Here is a 20,351-nt window from a genome sequence, read left to right as displayed (position 1 = left end):
AGAATATATTCAGCACTTTATTATAAGCATTCAAATCACATACTTTTTGAATGAAGTCTGATAAAGTTTAATTACTTTCTGCAGCCATATATTTAAATTCATTCCCCGTTCAATGAAGGACTCTTCAGGGTTTCAGTTTTCGAGCAATTTAAAAACACTTGCCATTTAGAAAAGGTCTCAGAGTCACTCTCCCCTGATTAACGCCACTATCAAGATGTTTTTAAATTATTCTGGTACTCATGTCCTGTCCTTAAATCTTCAATGTGTGTGAGTTTGACCGTTTTCCTCTCTGTCAGAGATCTGTCTGCTGACGCGGGGTCGTCGTACGGCAAGCGTGCGAGCGGAGACCTACTGTCGCCTGTATTCTCTCTCCGTGGACAATTTTAATGAGGTATTGGAGGAGTATCCCATGATGAGGAGGGCCTTTGAGACCGTGGCCATCGACCGACTGGACCGCTTAGGTAAGCCAAACCAGAATCACCTTCTGAAGTTTCTCAAAGAACAATGATGTGAACATTTTAACGGCTAAAAGGATTATTCAGGGTTAAATACAGCTAAGCTTTATGGGCAACATCTGTGTCGATTAGGACTTAATATTGACCTCTCAATAATGGTGGGCTTGTAAAAAAAGAACTGAAAACCTGTTAACAGTAATGCACTTGTCTCTTTGACTTCTAATGTAAATGTTTAAAAGCAGAACTTTTAAAGAATATACTTAAGTGTTAATTGAATATGTTCTGACACTTAATTGCATGTTATTTACAATTAAATCAAAATATATTTTGAATTTATATTAAATGCAATTGAGTTGAATTAGTTGAACGAACTATTGAATTGACTATTGAACTAACTATTGAATATGTTTTCTGACACTTAATTGCATGTTATTTACAATTAAATGAAAATATATTATAGTTTGAATTTGTATTAAATGCAATTGAGTTGAATTAGTTGAACAAACTATTGAATTGACTATTGAACTGAATATGTTTTCTGACACTTAATTGCATGTTATTTACAATTAAATCAAAATATATTATAGTTTGAATTTATATTAAATGCAATTGAGTTGAATTAGTTGAACAAACTATTGAATTGACTATTGAACTGAATATGTTTTCTGACACTTAATTGCATGTTATTTACAATTAAATCAAAATATATTATAGTTTGAATTTGTATTAAATGCAATTGAGTTGAATTAGTTGAACTAACCAACTGTAAGTAGGACTTAAGTACATCTTTATGTCTAATTAATATCTAATCTTTATATCTAACTTTATATATAATTTTCTTTATATCTAATTTCATAGTTCTATTTTCTTTGAAATATTTTTTAAGTGTGCTGCTGAACACTGCAAAGTATACTAAAATATGATTTAACATCATGTCTAATGAAACTTGTATATCATGTATTTCAGTCTTTTTTTAATTACACATTTGTAATGAAGTTGCGGTTTAGTACATTTAAAATACATCAACTTTAAGCAATGCAAAAGATTATTAAAACACAATTATTTAAAATATACTTTAAAGAAAAACTTTTAATTTGACATTGTTACACACTTTTTAAAAGCGTGTTGTGAAATATAGTCATGAAAGTGTGCTCTCTTTAAGTACACTTAATTTCATTGCAGTTTTTTTTCAGTTTCTCAATACTTAGTGGCCTAAACTGTGAATCATTTATCATTGCTTTGGCACAAAATGCAATCAGTGACCACATCTTTCAGATCACATGAATTAATTTCTCACTTGGACAGAAACACAGTCAATGTACCTCTATGTACCTACTTTTTTCAGAACTTACATTCAAAACCTAACATAAAACATAAATAACGTAGTACTAACATATTGAAATATAGTCCAAAACTAAAAAATGAAATACTATTAAAATAATTACATGTAGCTGAACAGTAATATGATACAATAATACAAAATGTTCAATTCAATTCACATGTATTTGTTTAGCGCTTTTCACAATACACATAGTTTCAAAGTAGCTTTAAAGAAAATGCATGAGTCCATATTACATTTTAGAGTGATCTGTTATCAGAGGAAACTGTCTAAGTTATGTATTTCAGAAATGTACACATACAAAATCACAGTTAGCTAATAGTGCATTAATTTAAATAATTGAATAATTTAAGGCAGAAACAATGAGCTCATAATGAATACGTGTTTGTTAACAAATGATTATGACATTTAGAAAATAAATCAATTATAATCTCTCGTTACAGGAAAAAAGAATTCCATCCTAATGAATAAAGTGCAGCACGACTTAAACTCCGGCATCTTAAACAACCGTGAGAACGAGATGATTCAGGAGATCGTGAAGTACGACCGAGAGATGGTGAAGCTGATCGATCAGCAGCGCCCGCGTGCCATGTCCATGACGCCCTCCATCCCGCCGGGGATGTTTGCTCCGCCTGGCCAATCGCAGGGCAGCTCTGCCATCGCTACTCTTCAGCAAGCTGTAGCGATGAGCTTCTGTCCGCAGTTCGGTGGCCCTATGGTGGGTCCGAGCACCTTGCAGTCGCCCAGGATGGTCCGACGGTTCCAGGTTGTGCAAAGCCTTGCCAGCCCGGTTTCGGCTTCTCCTCAACAGTCTCTCCCGCCGCTTGGCGCGTTCGCCGCCGTTGCAATGGCCAGTCCGCCGGTGCAGAGTCCGCTAGCAGCGGCAGGCGGGCGAACTTTCCAGTACGGGAGTGGCCCGATGGGTGCGCGCTCCGGATCTCAATTGTCCCTCATCCAACAGCATGCTCCCAGTCCCACACGGCCCAAAGGATCCCAACCGTTGCACCAAACGGGCAGCTTGACCCAGGATGATAGAGCACTGTCTGCTTCCCAACCCTCCCTGCCACAAGATGGCGCTCCACCCGTCGCGCCCAGCCCGCCACCGTCGACCCGCGTGTCCTCAACATCGATCGGCCCACCTCATCCCGCCGTCCCGGGGCCTTCCGGTGTGCGGAGCGCATTGCATCAGAGAATGGCGCTGCCACACCAGGCGTCCGCAGCCGTGGCTGGGAGTTACCCGTCCACAACGCCTCCTACAGGCACTCCCCCCGTAACGGGACCGGACTCGGCTATACGCAAGAAAGATTCCATAGTCAGCCTTCCCGAGACGGACTTCACAGCCAGATCCCGGCTCTCGTCCAACCTCTGACGAGGACTCTGAGACTCTTTGCAATACTTTTTTTGTGAGTCAAAGTTCGTTCTTTTTGCTCGAGCGCCGCGCTCGTAGGATGGCTTTTCATAGGAACCAAAGGGAGGGCGATCGGACAGACTTAAAGGTGCGGTCACATTTACCATTGCTCTGGGGAATTTCAAGGGCGAAATTTATATTTATGCATCTAGCAGATGCTTTTATCTAAAGCAACTTGCAAAAGAGAAACAAAAGCAATTTATCAATGTTCATAACATGCAATGCCAGGTTTAATTGACGACTAGATTAGGAAGCAAGGTCGAGAAGTGCATTGGTTTGAGGGTGTGGGACGGTTAAGTGATTGCAGAAGAGATGTGTCTTCTGCTTATTGAAAGATGGTTTCAGCAGTTCGGGTTTGCAGCCAATTCCACCGGAGAGGAACAGAGAGGGTGAAGGTTTTGGAGAGAGTGAAGGAACAATGAGGCATCACTCATTTAATGCCCTTAGCTGGTGGAGGGAGGGAGAATATACATGAAGAAATTGGAAATCCATCATTTGACTAATTTTCATGTTGGCCACTTGAATTTACCACACCGGCCAACGGAAAGCTTCTTGGTCTGGAAGTGAGTTCTGTGTGAACCGTGCTTTATTTTGCCCATGAAATATCACTAATGTGACCGCACCTTTACCGCTAATAGATTTAACATGTCCTCTACATATAGATTCACAAGGTCGGATGCCTCGACTCCACCCGCTAGTGTAGCTAGTGCCGCCCCTGTACAGCTTCTGATGCCTCTTGATATATTTGTCTCTATCGTCCCGAGTGAAAGGGAGAAATCCTGTCGTGTGTTACATGGTGTTTTCCGTAGAGTTCATTCAATGCAATCGGGGCGACTAGAAAATCAGGGACTTGCAAGAGATGACAATGATGAAATCGGACGCTTTGTGAACGTGTTTTCCTTCTTTCTGTATAAGCTCTACTTGTAGCAATCTAATTAACTGTCTTTCACTTTGTTGTAAAATATCAATGAACAAAAAAAAAAAAAAAGTATTATGGACCGCTGGTCGATCTTATATCTTAATGTAAATAAGAAGGGGAAAAAAGGGAAGAAAAAAAAAAACCAAGTGATAATAGAAAACACACAAATTGTATTTACTCGAAAACCAAAGTTGAGCTTGAACACAAGTTTTTGGTTGTGTCTGTGTCAACTGAGAAAAACAAGTCAAACTAAAACATCCTCTATTTAACTGCCTTGATTCCGAGTTTAGAAGCCATATACATGGTCTGTGTGTGCGTGCGTGTGTATTTGTGCACATATGCTTATTATTGCGTTTTATCGAACGGGAGTGTAAATGCTTGCGTTTTTACGTCGTTTCGTCAGATAAAGGCAATACTTCACTGCGTCGGGGTTGCACTGACAGTTGAGACTTGAATGCAATGGGTCTTTTGCAGAACTCGTTTAAATTAGCAGGCAAACCAAAATAATCACGCTGTTTTCTGTGATCCATGTTGATCTGTACATGCAATATAATTCTGCAATATCCTCGCCCTGCCTTTTATATGAAAGCTTCATATCGCGGCGTAAGCAATTTAATCTGCGTTATTCAGAGAATGTTTGAAACCTCATCTTTTAAGGCACTTGATAAGGTCGTGCAGCTTTCGCAATACGTTATAAAATTTGTCTCTGTTTTCTAAAGTTTTGCGGTATTTGTCACAGTGGTTTGTTTCAGTGATGAAAACGGGTTTTGTAATGTTTCATGGTTCTTTTATTCATTTATTTATTGCTGGGAAGGACAACGGTCACAATAAAATAAAATAAAAAGTCACAATTTTGAAAGTCAGTCAAGGCCAGAAATGTTGGTTGTTCCGGCGTAGACCTTAAAAAATTGTAATATTTACTTATAAATTTAATAATGAAAAAAAAAAAGAATATTATCTCTATAATGTAATAGTATTGTAAAATATAATATCTTCTGTATCTATTCATTTATTCTATATTTTACCGTTTAACAGTGGCATTTTTATAACATTGCGTGTTCTCCCATTATTCTGATTTGCACAAATGACTGAGTATCTAAAACATGCTGCATATTAATGGCCTGTAAACGTAATACAAAGTTTGTGCGTGGGCTCAGTTTGCAGGTCTGTGAGCGCTGGCTGAATTGTGGATTTGTTGATCGCTTGCGAACATTGGGTTGATTTACGAACTTGTCTCTTTACAAGAATGTAGTTCGTTTGTGTTCGTTTCATTGTCAACTGCTGCAGATTTTTCTCACTTGAACTTTGAACTTGTAAATATGACGCTGTAAATTATTTTATGTGCAAACCCGGGCAGTAACCTAGGAAAAAAGAAAAAAAAATGATTTTAGAAAAACAAAAATGAGATTGGTGCATAATGGGTTTTGAATGTATGCCAAAAGGCATTAATGATGTGACCTGAATATTAACAACTGCCATGTAAATAGATCAGTAATAATTCATGCAAAATGGAAAGTGTGTGTATTTGCTGATTGTTTGTAGCGATCACGTCCTAAATACTTTAATCTGATACGTCTAGAATGCTTTTATTTTTCTAAGTCTTGTTTCTCTGACGGTGGCCCGAATGTGGATTATCGTAACACAAAGCACACTGTGTCCCATTATCGCCCTCTATAGGACAGGTATCACCACATTCCCAGGATGCACTGAATGACTTTTTGGGATTAAAACAGGCAGCTTAATCTATTAAAACAAAACAAGCAAACAAACAAACAGTTCATCAACAAGATTCCCTGAAACAACAATGCATTGATTACTATCGATGGTCATTTTGTCTTTTGCAAGTCTGCATTTACACTGCTAACCAATTCTGATTTTGTCTCAATGATATGCACAGATCAGATCATGTTGCATACATGTTTGTGCATGAACACAAACAGAACAGATCGTATTTTCTACATCTGATTTGGGTCTCTTTCAAATGTGATTCTGGAACTATTATATACTGTATCTGGTTGAAATCTAAAATGGTCTGAAATCATCACTTGGTGCTTAGCTAAGGAATAGTTCACCCAAAAATTACACTTCTGGGATTAATCACTCACCCTCATTTCCTTCCAAACCCGTGAGACATTCGTTCATCTCCAGAACACAAATGAAGAGAGATTTCTGTCCCTCCATTCAAAAGGTTCATAAAGAGATCGTAAAATCAATCAATATGAATTGAGCGATTTAATCCAAGTCTTCTGAAGAGACCGAATAGATTTCATTTTGGCTTTTATCCACATATAACATATCACATATTTTGAAGGGTGAACGGGCTTTCAATGGAGGGACAGAAATCTTCATTTGCTCTGCAGATGAATGAACGTCTGATGGGTTTGGACCGTGATGAAGATGAACTATTCACATAGAGTGAATGTAAACATCTTGGATCTGTGCATTAGGCTTTGCAGTGTAAATGCAGCACAGCACCGTGTCTACACTGGAAATGCATACATAAATTAGATCACCAGATAACAGAAACATAATCACAAACTGGCTTTGATGTATTTGTCAAAAAATTCAATATATATTGACTTTTATGCATTTGGCAGATGTTTTTTTTTTCAAAGAGACTTACATTGCTTTTAAGGTATACATTTGCTCAGTTCATGCATTCACTGGGAATTGAACCAATGACCTTGGTGTTGTAGAACGATGCTGTACTGATTGAGGAACAGGAAATTAACTCTTTCCCCGCCAGCATTTTCTCTTCTTTTTTTTAATTTGCCAGCCGCCGCCAGCATTTTTGATCATCTTCACAAATCTTCATGGCCCCCAGAATATTTTGTTGTATGCATATCTGAACATGCAATATATATATATAAAAAACTTGTTATTCTAGCATCATGCATTCTTTTTTTATCAACAATGTGGGTATGTTTTATAAAAAAAAGCAACATTTTTCACAAAAAGCTGAGAAAATCGCGTTTTTGTCAAAGACTTCGGACAGATGGGATTCAGACGATGATCAACACATAGCTGGAGTAGATCGAGTCCATCAACGCCCTCAAAGCCTCACAGTCCTATAGCTCGTCCTGGGTCGGCATTTCATTCGCTACACTCAGAAAAAAAGGTACAAAAGCTGTCACTGTGGCGGTACCTTTTTAAAAGATACACCTTTGTACCTAAAGAGTGCATATTAGTCCCTCAAAGGTACATATTGGTACCAAAATGGTACATTTTAGAACCTTTTTGAAGGGTACTGTCCCAGTGACAGCATTTGTACCTTTTTTTCTGAAAGTGCTATAACGTTAGGCAGTTTTGATTTATATGTCGTTGAAAATTTGATGATGGCGTTATTTTTCATGTGCATTTAATGTTTCTGCTTCTTCTTCACCTGTGTTTTGATCTGCAGATTCTGTGCTCTTTCAGAAGATGTGTAATAGCGCCCCCTACCATATAACAGTGAAAACACGGATTTCCGGAAAATTCCGTCAATGGCGGGGAAAGAGTTCAATTTCCTTTCAAAACATTATTTCAGACAGAGGGGAAAATAAATTGTAAATGTGCAGCATGCCAGAAACAGGTGAAGGGTGTCCGTCAACAAGGCATTCGCGTCCGCTGTTGATTATAATGCCAGTGATTTGGTTTTGAGATGTAGCTTCGCGCTCGCTTCTGGTGTAGACCCGGTGTAAAGGCATCATTTCAATCAGTCCTAAAAAGCCCCAATAATAAAGCCAGCTAACCGAACCTCCACACACATCTCCTGTAACATTAGAGTCTGATGATATTAATCCGAGAAAGGAAGCTAGGAAGTGACAGTCCGTCGATCAGAAGGCTCAATGAAACTTTATCACAGGTTTGCAATGCAATCTCTCTTATTTGGTTTCTCAGTAAAGGCACATTCAGTGCTGGAATAAACCTTTCAGTTCTGCTAGGCCTTTATGTTCGTTCGCCCAAGGACTTTTGTCTCAAATGCAACATCCACAAAAGTTGGTCGAAAACGATCGGTATGGCAGTGAATGTATGTGAAGAACTGGACCGTTTTATTTACATATGTACACACATTTGCATATGTAATGGTTTTAGCCCTAATTAAGCTGCTGTCTGATTGTTTGAATGGAGATCGCAGCCAAACGTGAGTGTTTTAGCGTTGCTCTAGAGCAGACTCATATAGTACCCGTTCACGCTCACCGCAGGCCTCGTCTGCCACTGCTGTTAAGTCATCTGTGCGGAAAATGTGACAGTTTTATTCTGCTTTTCCAGCACGGAAAGGCTGGCAGATGCGAGGCAATCTTCCCTGCAAGCGCTTGAAGGACAGGCGGACAGATTGACTGAACATTCCTCCATATTTCCTGGCATCAAATGTAAATCAGGGTACTTTATGTTTCTGTTATGAGAAGTGTTTTTGGGGTTTTTTTCTCTGTCTGTCTGTTTCTTTTATGTTTTGACAATGTGCTCCAATGCACAATGTACTGTAAATACCTAGTGCCTAGTATATCTAGTTTCCAAATAGTCTATTTTTAGTCGTTTGTGGCTCTATGAAAGACAAAATGCAAAGTTTGTGTCTTTTCTTTTTTTATAAAGGGAATGTTCACCCAAAAATGATTTGTTTTAAAGCATCTTCACGCAGTTCTTTTCTGTACAAAGTTCATCATGACCAAGTTTATCAAACTCAAAAAAAAAAAAAAACCCTATATATACTGCAAAATAGATATTCTTACTCAGTATTTTGTCTTGGTTTCCAGTGCAAATATCTGCACATTCTTAAATCAATATGTTTGAGAAGCAAAATGACTTTAAGACATTTAAAAAAAGAAAAAAGTATCAAAATGAAGTGAGTTTGTTTAAAACAAAAAAGAATATTTGCCAATCTGGTAAGAAAAACAAACTTAATTCTTGAATTTTGAACAAGACTTTGCTTCTTAAGTAAAATGATCTTGATTTAAGAATGTGCAGATATTTGTACCGGAGAACAACACTGCAAAAATGCTTTTCTTACTTACTTAGTATTTTTGTCTTGTTTCCAGTCCAGATATCTAAAAATTCTTATATCAAGAAGCATTTATAGAGAAGTAAAATGACATTATATCTTGTTTTCTGAAAGAAAAAAAAATAATAATAATTAAGTGAGTTTTTGATTAAAACAAGCAAAATTATCTGCCAATGGGATTAGAAAAATAATCTTTGGCAGATAATTTTGCTTGTTTTAAGCAAAAACTCACTTTATATATATATAATATTAATTTATTTCAGAAAACAAAATATAATTTCTTATGTCATTTTACTTCTCTGTTAAATGCTTCTTGATATAAGAATTTTTAGATATTCGGACTGAAAATACTAAGTAAGAAAAGCTTTTGTTTTTCAGTGAAGACAATAATCATTTTGTGCAGTGAATGACTGCATGTCTTCTAAAGTCATGCAGATTTTAATTTATGCTGGTATTTATGATTTAATAAACCCATTTTTTTGTCCTTTTTTTTTTTAAAGCTTGACAGAGATCGATCTATGAACTGCCGCTGTATGAATAAGCTGAGTGAAGATTCTCCAAAATTTCTCCTTTTGTGCTCCACGGAAGAAAAAAACAACAACAATATACAGATTTGGAATGCCATAAGGGAAACTAAATAAACAGCATTTTTATTTTTGGGTGAATTAATCCTTTTAACCTTGCAATATGTGTACAGTAGCTGCTAATTAGTGTTAGTGAAACGAATAACCCAGCATAATCTCCTCGTGTGGGGAAACACGACTTGCACATTTCTGTTTGTCTGGAACCCTGAGCTGCATGTCTGTGTACGGGACACTGAGTGAGAACCATGTTTTGGATCTACCTTTACTTTAGCACAGCTCTGATAAGAGGTTCTGTGGGTTTTGCTGTTGCAGATCATAGACATCACAGCAGATTCATTGATGACGAGACTTTTTAGCACACAAAAAAAGATTGTCTTATTAGTGATTCCGAGCACAATTGCACATATAAACAGCGAATGCAATAAGATGTTACAGTTTAATATCACAATTGTCAGGGTATAAAACTTCTGCCATCCTTCACTGCAAAAAAAAAAAAAAAAAAAAAAAAGTTTTCTTGCATAGTATTTTTTTAGTGTTGTTTTGTATTAAAAATGTCTAAAATTCTTAAAACAAGATACAAGGAAACGATTATTTTTCTTATCGCACTGGAATATATTTTTTCTTGTTTTAATTTTTATACATTTTTCAGTAAACACATACATTTTGTTACTTAATTGTATTTTGATTTAAGAATGTTTAGATGTTTGTACAGGAAAACAGGAGAAAAATACTGAGTAAGAAACTCATATTGCAGAGTTGGGTTACTAATTTATCAATTTTTCAGTTTGAGGTAAACATGAAATTGCATTTGCAATGGATTTTACTTCCATAATGCGACATATGAGTGCAACAGGTTATTGGGAATTGCTTAGTGAAAAGTTCAGTCCATGGACATGAAAAGTGAGTTTGGAGTGGATTATTATGAACAAAGACTGAAGGTCAAGTTCACCTTCCAGAGCATCTCCACATTTTTACTTTCAGATCTATTGCTGTAACTTTCCATATATTACCATTAACTACCATTGGCAAGATTTTACCTGCAACAGTTGCCTAAAACTACATCTATTTGTCTATTAGTTAACATTAATCAATGCAAGATTTAAGACCGTTTTTACTTGGAGTAGCCTAACTTGCACTAAATAAGACCAGGATTGTGTATTAGGAAAGTAAATAGAGTCCATTTAATATTATACATTATGTTTGATTAAAAGTCACAAAAATGTAGACACTTTAGACTGTTTGAAAGGTCTAAATTGCTCTTATGAAAGTGTGGTCAGATGTGAGAATTCACTGTCATGTGGACACAGCTCTGTTCAGATACATGATTTTATATGTAAAGCCAGATGACGGTTTATATATATATAATAATGCGGAAGCTTCCAACTGTGTCTAAGTGTTAATGTAGCATCAAAAAGTGTTTTAACAAGAACACACAGATGGTGCATACATCCGTAGTATCATGACTTCTCAAAGCGTTCTCAATCTGTCTTTAGTACCGCGTGTCTCTCTTTCCATCCGCTGTCGTTTCCCATGCAAGCCATCCAATTAAACGTGGTTCAATGAAACGTCAGATTAGGCTGGTGTGGACTAAATGGATCCGGATTTGTGTCTATTTCTGCTGACCCAAACCCAGCGAAAGCTCTGATGTGGATAATGCTGCTGTGTCCTCTGCCTGGTATTCATTTCGGCTGCAATAGCTATATATACTAATATTTGTTTGTGTGTGTATACGTGCGAATCACAAGATGATAAAAGGCTGTGACTCAATTAAATATATATTAGGGCTGTCAAATTGATTAATCGCATCTAACATAAACGTTTGTTTATATAATTGTGGTCAGAATTAATGGCACCCCTGGTAAATATGATCAAAAATGGCTGTAAAAAATAAATCTGCATTGTTTATCCTTTTGATCTTTCATTCAAAAAATGTGCAAAAATCGAACCTTTCATTGAAGTAAAAGAATTGAAAGTGGGGGGAAATCACATTATGAAATAAATGTTTTTCTCCAAAACACGTCAGCCACAATTATTAGCACAATTTTTACAAGTAAAATATCTCTGAAGTATATCCCCATTAATATTTACCTTTTTTTTTTTTAGCACACCAGGGTGACTAGGAACATGAAATTGTCCAGCTATGACTTCTTGTTTCACTGGAGTTTAAATATGAGGAAACACAAAGGCCAAATTCCCTGAATCATCCATCACAATGAGTAAAACCACAGAGTATAGTTCTGATGTGCAGCAAAAGATTGTTGAGCTTCACAAAATAGAAAGTGACTGTAAATATATATTTATAAAGAATTGAAATTCCCCATTTTGACCATCAGGTCAATAATTAAGAAGTTATAATCAACTAAAGATGTTACGAATCTGCCAGGAAGAGGATGTCTATATTGTCTTAATGGACGACGAGGAGGAGAGTTTGAGTGTCCAAAGACTCTTCAAGGATCACAGATGGAGAATTGCAGAGATAAGTTGAGTCTTGGGGTCAGAAAGCCTAAAAAATTATATCAAACAACCCCTACATCCCCACATGTTGTTTGGGAGGTTTTCAAGAAAAATGCTCCTTGCTCCTCCAAAAACAAATTCCAGCATATTCAGTTGTCAGACACGACTGGATCTTCAAACGGGACTGGGATCTGTGGTCAGATGAAACTAAAAACAGAGCTTTTTGGCAGCAAACACGCTAGATGGGTTTGGTGCACACAAGGATAAAAAGTACCCCATGTGTACAATTTAATATACCATTGGATCTTATATGTTGTGGGCATATTTTTCTGCTGGAGGTCCTGGACTTCTTATTCAGATACATGGCATCGTGGATTCTATTAAATATCAACAGATAAAAAATCAACACCTGACGCCTTCTGCTAGAAATCTTATAATGGGCCGTGGTTGGATCTTCCATCAGGACAACGGTGCAAAACAAACATCAAAATCAACACAAAAATGTGTTAGGGAGCACAAAATGAAGCTTCTGCCATGACCGTCCCAGTCCCCTGACCTGATGAGTGGAGTGAACCGAAGGAATGATCTCTGATCTCTGGTCAGTTGTTCTCCAAACTCATCAGGCGTTATAGGAGAAGACTCAGGGCTGTTATCTTGGAGATTGCAAAAAGTATTTAATAAAAGGGTGCCAACAATTGTGGCCAACGAGTTTTGGAGAAAAACATTTATTTCATAATGTGATTTCCCCCCACTTTCAATTCTTTAACTTCAATGAAAGGTTCGATTTTTGCCATTTTTTTTGAATGAAAGATCAAAAGCATAAACGATGCAGATTTATTTTTTACAGCCATTTTTGATCATATTTACCAGGAAGTATATATATATATATATATATATATATATATATATATATGATGTACACACTTATATATTATATAAACACAAACAAGATTTGAACTCACTTTATATATATATATATATATATATACACAGTGTATATATATATATATATATATATATATATATATATATATATATGTGTGTGTGTGTGTGTGTGTGTTAATTTTTTTTATTATTGTCACAGCCTTTAACCATATTGTGATTTGCATATATTAAATAAAGGATACTTCAAATTGATAATATTTAATATTTATTTAAATCATATTTATGTAATTAAATCACAGTTTTACCATATTGCAATTCGGATTGTAATTTGGTTAATTACTAATTGTGCAATCGAATAGCGTGGTATTAGTTTCACTTTTTGCATGGTATATTCCAATGGTAAAACCATGATACTGTTTTGTAAGCGATGAGTCTCGCTTTGCTGCTGATAATGTGTAGTATTTTTGAGCGAGAATGTGTGTTCTCTGAGCTTTAATCACTGTGTGCACTGTGCGTGTGTGTGTGTTATGCACTCTCACTCACTCCATAGTGCAGATATTAGTCAGCCGTCCCCACTGAAGGTCACACGAGGTGCACTGGGCTCGAGCGCTTCTGGTCCAGTTGGCAGCATGATGAGTCCCTGGCACCCTCTCCGTCAGTGTGTGTGTGTGTGTGTTTGTGTTCCTGCGGCAAACCCATCCCTCTCACTATTAAACCATAATGACTGGCGTAACGCTGCTCGCATCATTCAGAGGGCCTTGTTCTGATAGCTCCCCATAGTTTCTCTGCTTTCCTAACAGGACTAGAGGGAGAAAACAAAAGCGCTCCTACAGAAGCCCAACATCATAATCTGCTCGTGGTTTACGACCTGTGGTGGTGTCGTGCCAAATCCGACCTCTCGTGAAAACACGGCCCCTGTTGAACCGCTTACGCCAGCTGTTTGTGTTTGATCATGTAAATAGTCATTTTTAATACCCAAAACAAAAATATGTTTCCTTCCTTCCAAAATGGATTTCAAACAGATGATAAATACAGTCGTCAACATTTGAAGTGGATCAAAACCTTTCATCACAGTTATACATGAATTTTGAACAAAACCCGTTCTTGTCTTATGACAACTTTGATGAACTTTTTTAATCCACTTCAAATGTTGACTACTGTATATGTTGGAGACAGCACTGCTTAATGAAATATATTTTTCAATTGTTTAATCATTCAAATGCCAAAATATATGAACAATGTACTGAAAGGGAAATTAAATAAATTCTAAATGTATTATCCTATATAGCAAAACATGTTTTTCCAGTCCAAAATAAATTTCAAATAGATGCTAAATACATGTTGGAGACAGCACAGCTTAATGAAATATTATTTTCAAAAGATTTTTTTTTTTTACTATGCTTATAATAATAGCAAATGGATCAATTTGAATTAAATCGTTTTATGATTTGAGGAGAAAATAAAAACTGCAAACATTCTCTTTCCAGATTTTTCCAGATTCTCTTTCCTTCTTGGAGTTGTATGTGTGCATACTGAGATTTAAAAGATCAATTTGTGTATTTTAATGGTTAAGACTACAACAATCTATATTTTAGGCTTTTATTTTCTCGAATTAGGCACCGAATATTAAACCCAAAGAAGTAATTTAGGTGTCCAGGGAGATATAATTTGGCAAACACAAGCTTGTGTTATTTCATTGGCGCCTGTAGATCAGAGAAGTGTGTTGAGAGTGATACTATGAAAACTAATGTCCACAGGGATTCTGCAGCTGATGTCTATGACTGTAATACGTAAAGTCTCCTGCTAATGAGTATAACCCTTTTACAGTAATCTGATACATCAGTGACGATGTTGTTGAAGCGTTCCTTACAAATATTGACTTGTTGTGCAATAAAAGATAACATTGGCATACAAAATTACACTGTTTTTTGTTGTTTTCGTTTGAGTCCTGTCATGTTTTTTCCCCCAAGTCAAACTACTGTAATTTGGTGCATTTACACCATCAACCAATTTTTTAATATATCGTTGTATGTGTAAATAGGTTTTTGCATACAATTTGGGTCTCTTTCTGGTTCTAAATAAGATCTGTATATGATATTTGACATAATGACCTACTTTTAAACACCCCTGATCCTCTTGATTGGGATATATACTGTATATGTTAAACTATTTTTTTTTATATACTTTAGATACTCACATACATCATTTTTCTCCTGACAATATGACACAAAATCTAATTTCACAGCACTTTTGATGAATGGCTACGCTATTTTTAATTTTGTCATTTCATCTGAATATCAGTATTGTGAGATTTAGAGCCGAAACAGTTTTGAGGATAATTTATGGCATTGTATTATGTTGAATATATATTTTTTTGTGTGTGTGTCTGTTTGTTAATGAGGGATTTGTGGACACATCAATGTTTTTAGATTTGTGGAGTAAAGTTTTATAGTTTTATTTTGAAGTAAAAGATAATATGAGACCCTTGGGGTAAGATGGGCCACCAGAAATGGCACAGAAGGCCCAAAGTAGCATGTTATTAGTAGTGATATTATTGTTTGTTTTTTTTTTCAATTGAATACTTATTGTAATAATGGAGTTATTGTTCAGTATTTCCATGAATTACATTCTAGATATCTTCAATTTCATTAAAACCTATAGGTAAGTTGAGTGAAATCATTCAATTTGCATTCATAGTGTTGCTATTATGACGTATCTTGCCTGATCATAAGTCATAGAATCATAGAATAATTTTACCTTTGAGATAAATCTCTTTTATTGGGATTCTGTCATCAGTTATCCACTTATTATCAACTAAATTGTCAAAATAAAATGTTAAGTATTTAGTGTATATATATATATATATATATATATATATATATATATATATATATATATATATATATATATATATATATATATACCCAGACAGCAATATAGTATCGGCCCAGATCCGGGCCACATCTGGACAGATGTGGGCCGGATCTGGGCTGACAGTATGTTGCTGGGTATATATATAAATGTCATTAATGTAAAATACTATATCAACTATTGTATTTAAAATCTTATTTTGACAATTTAGTTGATAATAATTACTATATATAATAGTGGTTATCTTACCCCTCTTTTAATATTTGACATTTTCTGCTATAACAACTAAATTAGCAAAATCTATGTTATTATCTATTAGCAAACTTATATCTAAATATGTTGCAATTGAAAAGAAAATCCACATTGTTCTTAAGAGGGGCATCTTCCCCTACATTTATAATGGACATTGATCTGGCCTCATCTGCCATCTTGGGTGTTTTTTGTCATGGAGAAAAGCACATTTGTTGCCTGACACGAAGTAACAGAAGATTCCCAAACCATCTAAGATTGTGTGAGGAGTGCTCCTACCCAGCAAGCAAAATCCATCATTTCACAGTCTAGGTTAACTATAGACCCTATATAGTCCGGCTATGAGTAACCCACTTTATAGCCAAAATTACCTTGAGTTTGGTTACATGTCATTTTTGCCAAAATAACTTGCGAGATGTATGATATTCCAAAGATGTTTGTTCATTTCTTCACTCATTTCATTTCTTTATCTAATTGATGACTAGTCTATTCTCGGGCGATGGTTTACACGTCTAGTACATTTTCACTGACAGCCCAAATTTTGCCTTGTTTTAGCCTAGATGCCTGGGCTGTGTTTGGGCGGCTGTTAGACGTAAATGTAAAATTGCTTGCTGGGAATGATGTCTCAGAAGGCTGCTTACGTAGGCATCTTGTGGGATGTGGTACAGAGCCTCTCTCTCTCTGTAGACGGTGGCTGTGTGCTGCATCAGTGATGAGGTGTCTGTCTCAAAGCCTCACAAAGCGGAGTGTGTCAATGCCGAGGTCAGCCCAAGGACTCATCCCAGTAGTGTGGACACACACACACTGATATCACACTGATACACACATATGCAGGATAGCTCTATTAGTGGTCCTGTTAAACCGTGTGTGACGCTCGGGGCCATGTTACTCATGCAGATTCATGTAGCTGGGAAAACTAGGCCAATATTTACATCTTATTGGACAGCATGATGAATTAGAGATTTTGAGGTTTATCACACTGATAAACAAGGGCTAATTTAATGGTTGGGATTTACAGAATCACTCTCAAGGAAAACAACCCTCTCAGTCTCTCTCTTTTCTGGTTGTTTTCATCGTATCCTGTTGGCCTATTTCCATAAATCAGCTAACTTTTCCACTTTTGTTTGTTTTCTTTCTTTCTTTTTTTTTTGCTCCTTGCATAATCTTTTTGATAAATAATGAAAAGATCTTCCAGAATCCAGGCAGAGAGATTCACAGATGTTCTGCTCCGGCTGTCTCAGGCTCATTCATCACTTGGCCGAGTCCAGCCTAATTCTTAATGTCAAAATTAGCATTTCATCACTTAGCCCTGAAATAATGGAAGAAGTGGAGAGGACGGGCAGAAGACAAAGAGGACGTGACAAGGGGAATTTAATCATCAGCGGTGTTGAGGAACTGCAGTCGTACAACAAAGAACACTAGTGTACTGCTTACTGCACATTATACTGTAAAATTACTATTTTAGTATGTTAAACTGTGCACAGTAGCTCTTAAGCCTGGAACACACCATGCCGACAGTCGGCCGTCGGGCAGTTTCCGTGCGTCGGCCGACTAAATCTTCTCAGTGTGTTCCGCACCGTCGGCTGAAATTGGTCCTCGTCGGCTAACGGCCGATTCGACATGTTGAATCGGCGTCGGGCCGTCGGTGAAAGAGGGAACTCTGATTGGCTGTTCAGCTTAGTGAACGAGGCAGTGCACGATAATAATAGCAAAACAGCGAAGTCCAAACGGTACAGACAGAAGGCTGTTCTAATGATATGTCATCTTACCTGAGTGTTCCTTGGCGCATAATTCAATATTAACACGAGAGGAGTGGAATAAAGAAAGTGTTTAGCAGGATTGATATTCAAAACGGTAAGCATGTAGTGCTTTGTTTACGGTGTGTGTATCTGCAGCCGGCAGCGTCGGTTTCCCTTTTTGAATGACGAATATAGACGAATATATCTGCAGAAATAGACGGTTGTCTCATTTACACGCATGCGCAGAACGCGCTTTCTAGCTAACAGTCGGCAGTAGTTCTCTCGGTGTGTTCAAGTGCAGCTTTTAACCCCGACGCGAGGCAACACAGTCGGCTTTCATCAGCGCTAGTTCGTCGGCGTCGGCTTGGTGTGTTCCAGGCTTTAGGGGAAAAAAAAGGTCTTAGTAGAAGCTGAAAGCGATCTGTTATGGATCATTTTGTGGATTATTTTTAATGAATTAATTAGTTTTAACAAATTATTTTAATAAAATATTATGAATTAAACAGCTCGTAAATATACTTTATCACTAGAAAAATTGAAATCTAAACCTGAAAGTATTGTGCAACCATTTAAGACATATTTCTTCTTAAAATGAACCTTTTTGGCATAAAGGGTTCTTTAAAAGTGAGTCAAGAACCCTAGAGTTCTACATAGAACCTTTTATTTTCAGAGTGAAGCAACGTTTTATACAGTAGCCTACTATGCTACGTTTTGTCACATATGTTTTGTTAGTTATATTGTATTTTTTGTTTCTTTAACCAAATATATATATATATATATATATATATATATATATATATATATATATGTGTGTATATATATATATATATATATATATATATATATATATATATATATATATATATATATATATAACCAAATATTTGACTATTTTCAAACAGGTTTCCCAAACTCGGACCATTAAATCAACCTGGCTATGTTTGGAATGGAGTAGTTTCTACATTGTAGTCACATTCAGTAACCTCATCATGATGCAACTAAGTGGTTTCCATTAATTTGCTTTTTATTTAATTTATTATTAGCAGCTTAGAGATCCTCTAAAATCTATTATTTTGCCTTATGGAAAGTCATATGGATTTGGATGAACATGTATGGGTGAGTAGGCCTATGAAGAGTCATTTTTGGTGAAATTTTTTTTGGGGGTGCGGGGGATTCATGAAATATTAAATCTAAATTGCTTAAATAATACAATAACAATAGAATTTTGCCTTTTTAATGTTTAACAGTTTAAGATGCAGAGCTTCTGTTCCCAGTCGCTTTTGATAATAGCGTCTGCTAAATGGATAAATGTAAAATGTTATTGTTGTTTTTGGATCAGAACAGCTCATGGTCACTTTAAATATTTGTTACATGGGAAGGAGCAGTTTAGAGACTCTCTAAAATCTATAATTTTGCTTTATGGAAAGTTATGTGGATTTGGAACAACATGTATGGGTGAGTAAATAATGAAAAGTCATTATTGTTGAACTGTCACTTTAAGACAATTGCTGGGATGCTTATTTTGTTTGGTTCATGAAATATTAAATCTGAATTGTTTGAATAATACATCAACTCTTTTTTTTAAGTTGAGGAGTTTAAGATGCCGACTCAAAGCATTATAAATTCCTCTTCCTAATGCAGGTCATAATGCAGAAAGCCGGGTCCAAATGTGTGAAATAAAGCTCAGTCCAGAATTTCTGGGTCATTACTCCACGCTCAAACAAGCACAACACCGTAGTAATGCATTACCGTAATCAAAACAACATAATTCACCACAAGTGCTCCAATTCATTATAGAGTGGATGGCCAAATGGAGGCCACATTTCCAAAGATTACATCTTCATCTCATCTACTGTGTGGAGGCTCTGCCAGCGGTCAGCTTTACTGAGCACGTGGAGGGTGTTTATGGTAATTATCCTCATTGGCAGCACTCAGTGTTTCTCGAAATATACTTTAGCACAGAAAGAGGGAACATGTGTAAGGTGCTTTGTCAGCAGCAAGCTCCAGCCGGCAGGGAGAGACGATAAATGCTTGTCCTCCCTGAGGAGCCGTTCAGACACTATTCCACAACAGTAATACCTGTATTCAGCTCGAACTGACAAATATATAAGTGGCAATTACTTAAAGGGATAGTTCACCCAAAAATGAAAATTCTGTCATTAATTACTCACCATCATGTAGTTCACGTAAGACAGGGTTTCTCAAACTCGGTCCTGGAGGGCCACTGTCCTGCACAGTTTAGCTCCAACCCTGATCAAACACACCTGAGCAAGCTAATCAATGTCTTCAGGATCACTAGAAACTCACAGCTAGGTGTGTTTGATCAGGGTTGGAGCTAAACTGTGCAGGACAGTGGTCCTCCAGGACCGAGTTTGAGAAACCCTGACATAAGACTTTCATTCATCTTCAGAACACAAATGAAAAACCTCTTTCAGAAGCTCAAACGTGATGCGTAACATGAGAATGAACC

General features: G+C 36.5%; 1 protein-coding gene and 1 long non-coding RNA gene across 2 annotated transcripts in view; both read left to right on the top strand.

Annotated features, from left to right (window-relative positions):
• The window catches only part of LOC307161888 (potassium/sodium hyperpolarization-activated cyclic nucleotide-gated channel 2), a 71,181-nt gene extending 62,748 nt beyond the window's left edge, over window positions 1–8,433 (top strand). The window contains exons 8-10 of the mRNA XM_079876832.1: window positions 297–461; window positions 2,238–3,197; window positions 8,373–8,433. Of these exons, the coding sequence (XP_079732958.1) occupies window positions 297–461; window positions 2,238–3,163 (1,091 nt within the window). The 3' untranslated portion in view covers window positions 3,164–3,197; window positions 8,373–8,433. The remainder of the gene's footprint in view (window positions 1–296; window positions 462–2,237; window positions 3,198–8,372) is intronic.
• The window catches only part of LOC307161906, a 642,191-nt gene that overhangs the window by 196,427 nt on the left and 425,413 nt on the right, over window positions 1–20,351 (top strand). The window lies entirely within an intron of this gene.

This window comes from Squalius cephalus (genome assembly GCF_949319135.1).
Source record: "Squalius cephalus genome assembly, chromosome: 7".
NCBI classification, from domain to species: Eukaryota; Metazoa; Chordata; class Actinopteri; order Cypriniformes; family Leuciscidae; genus Squalius; species Squalius cephalus.
Note: the sequence above shows the minus strand (reverse complement) of the source record. Positions and strands in the feature narration are given on the sequence as shown.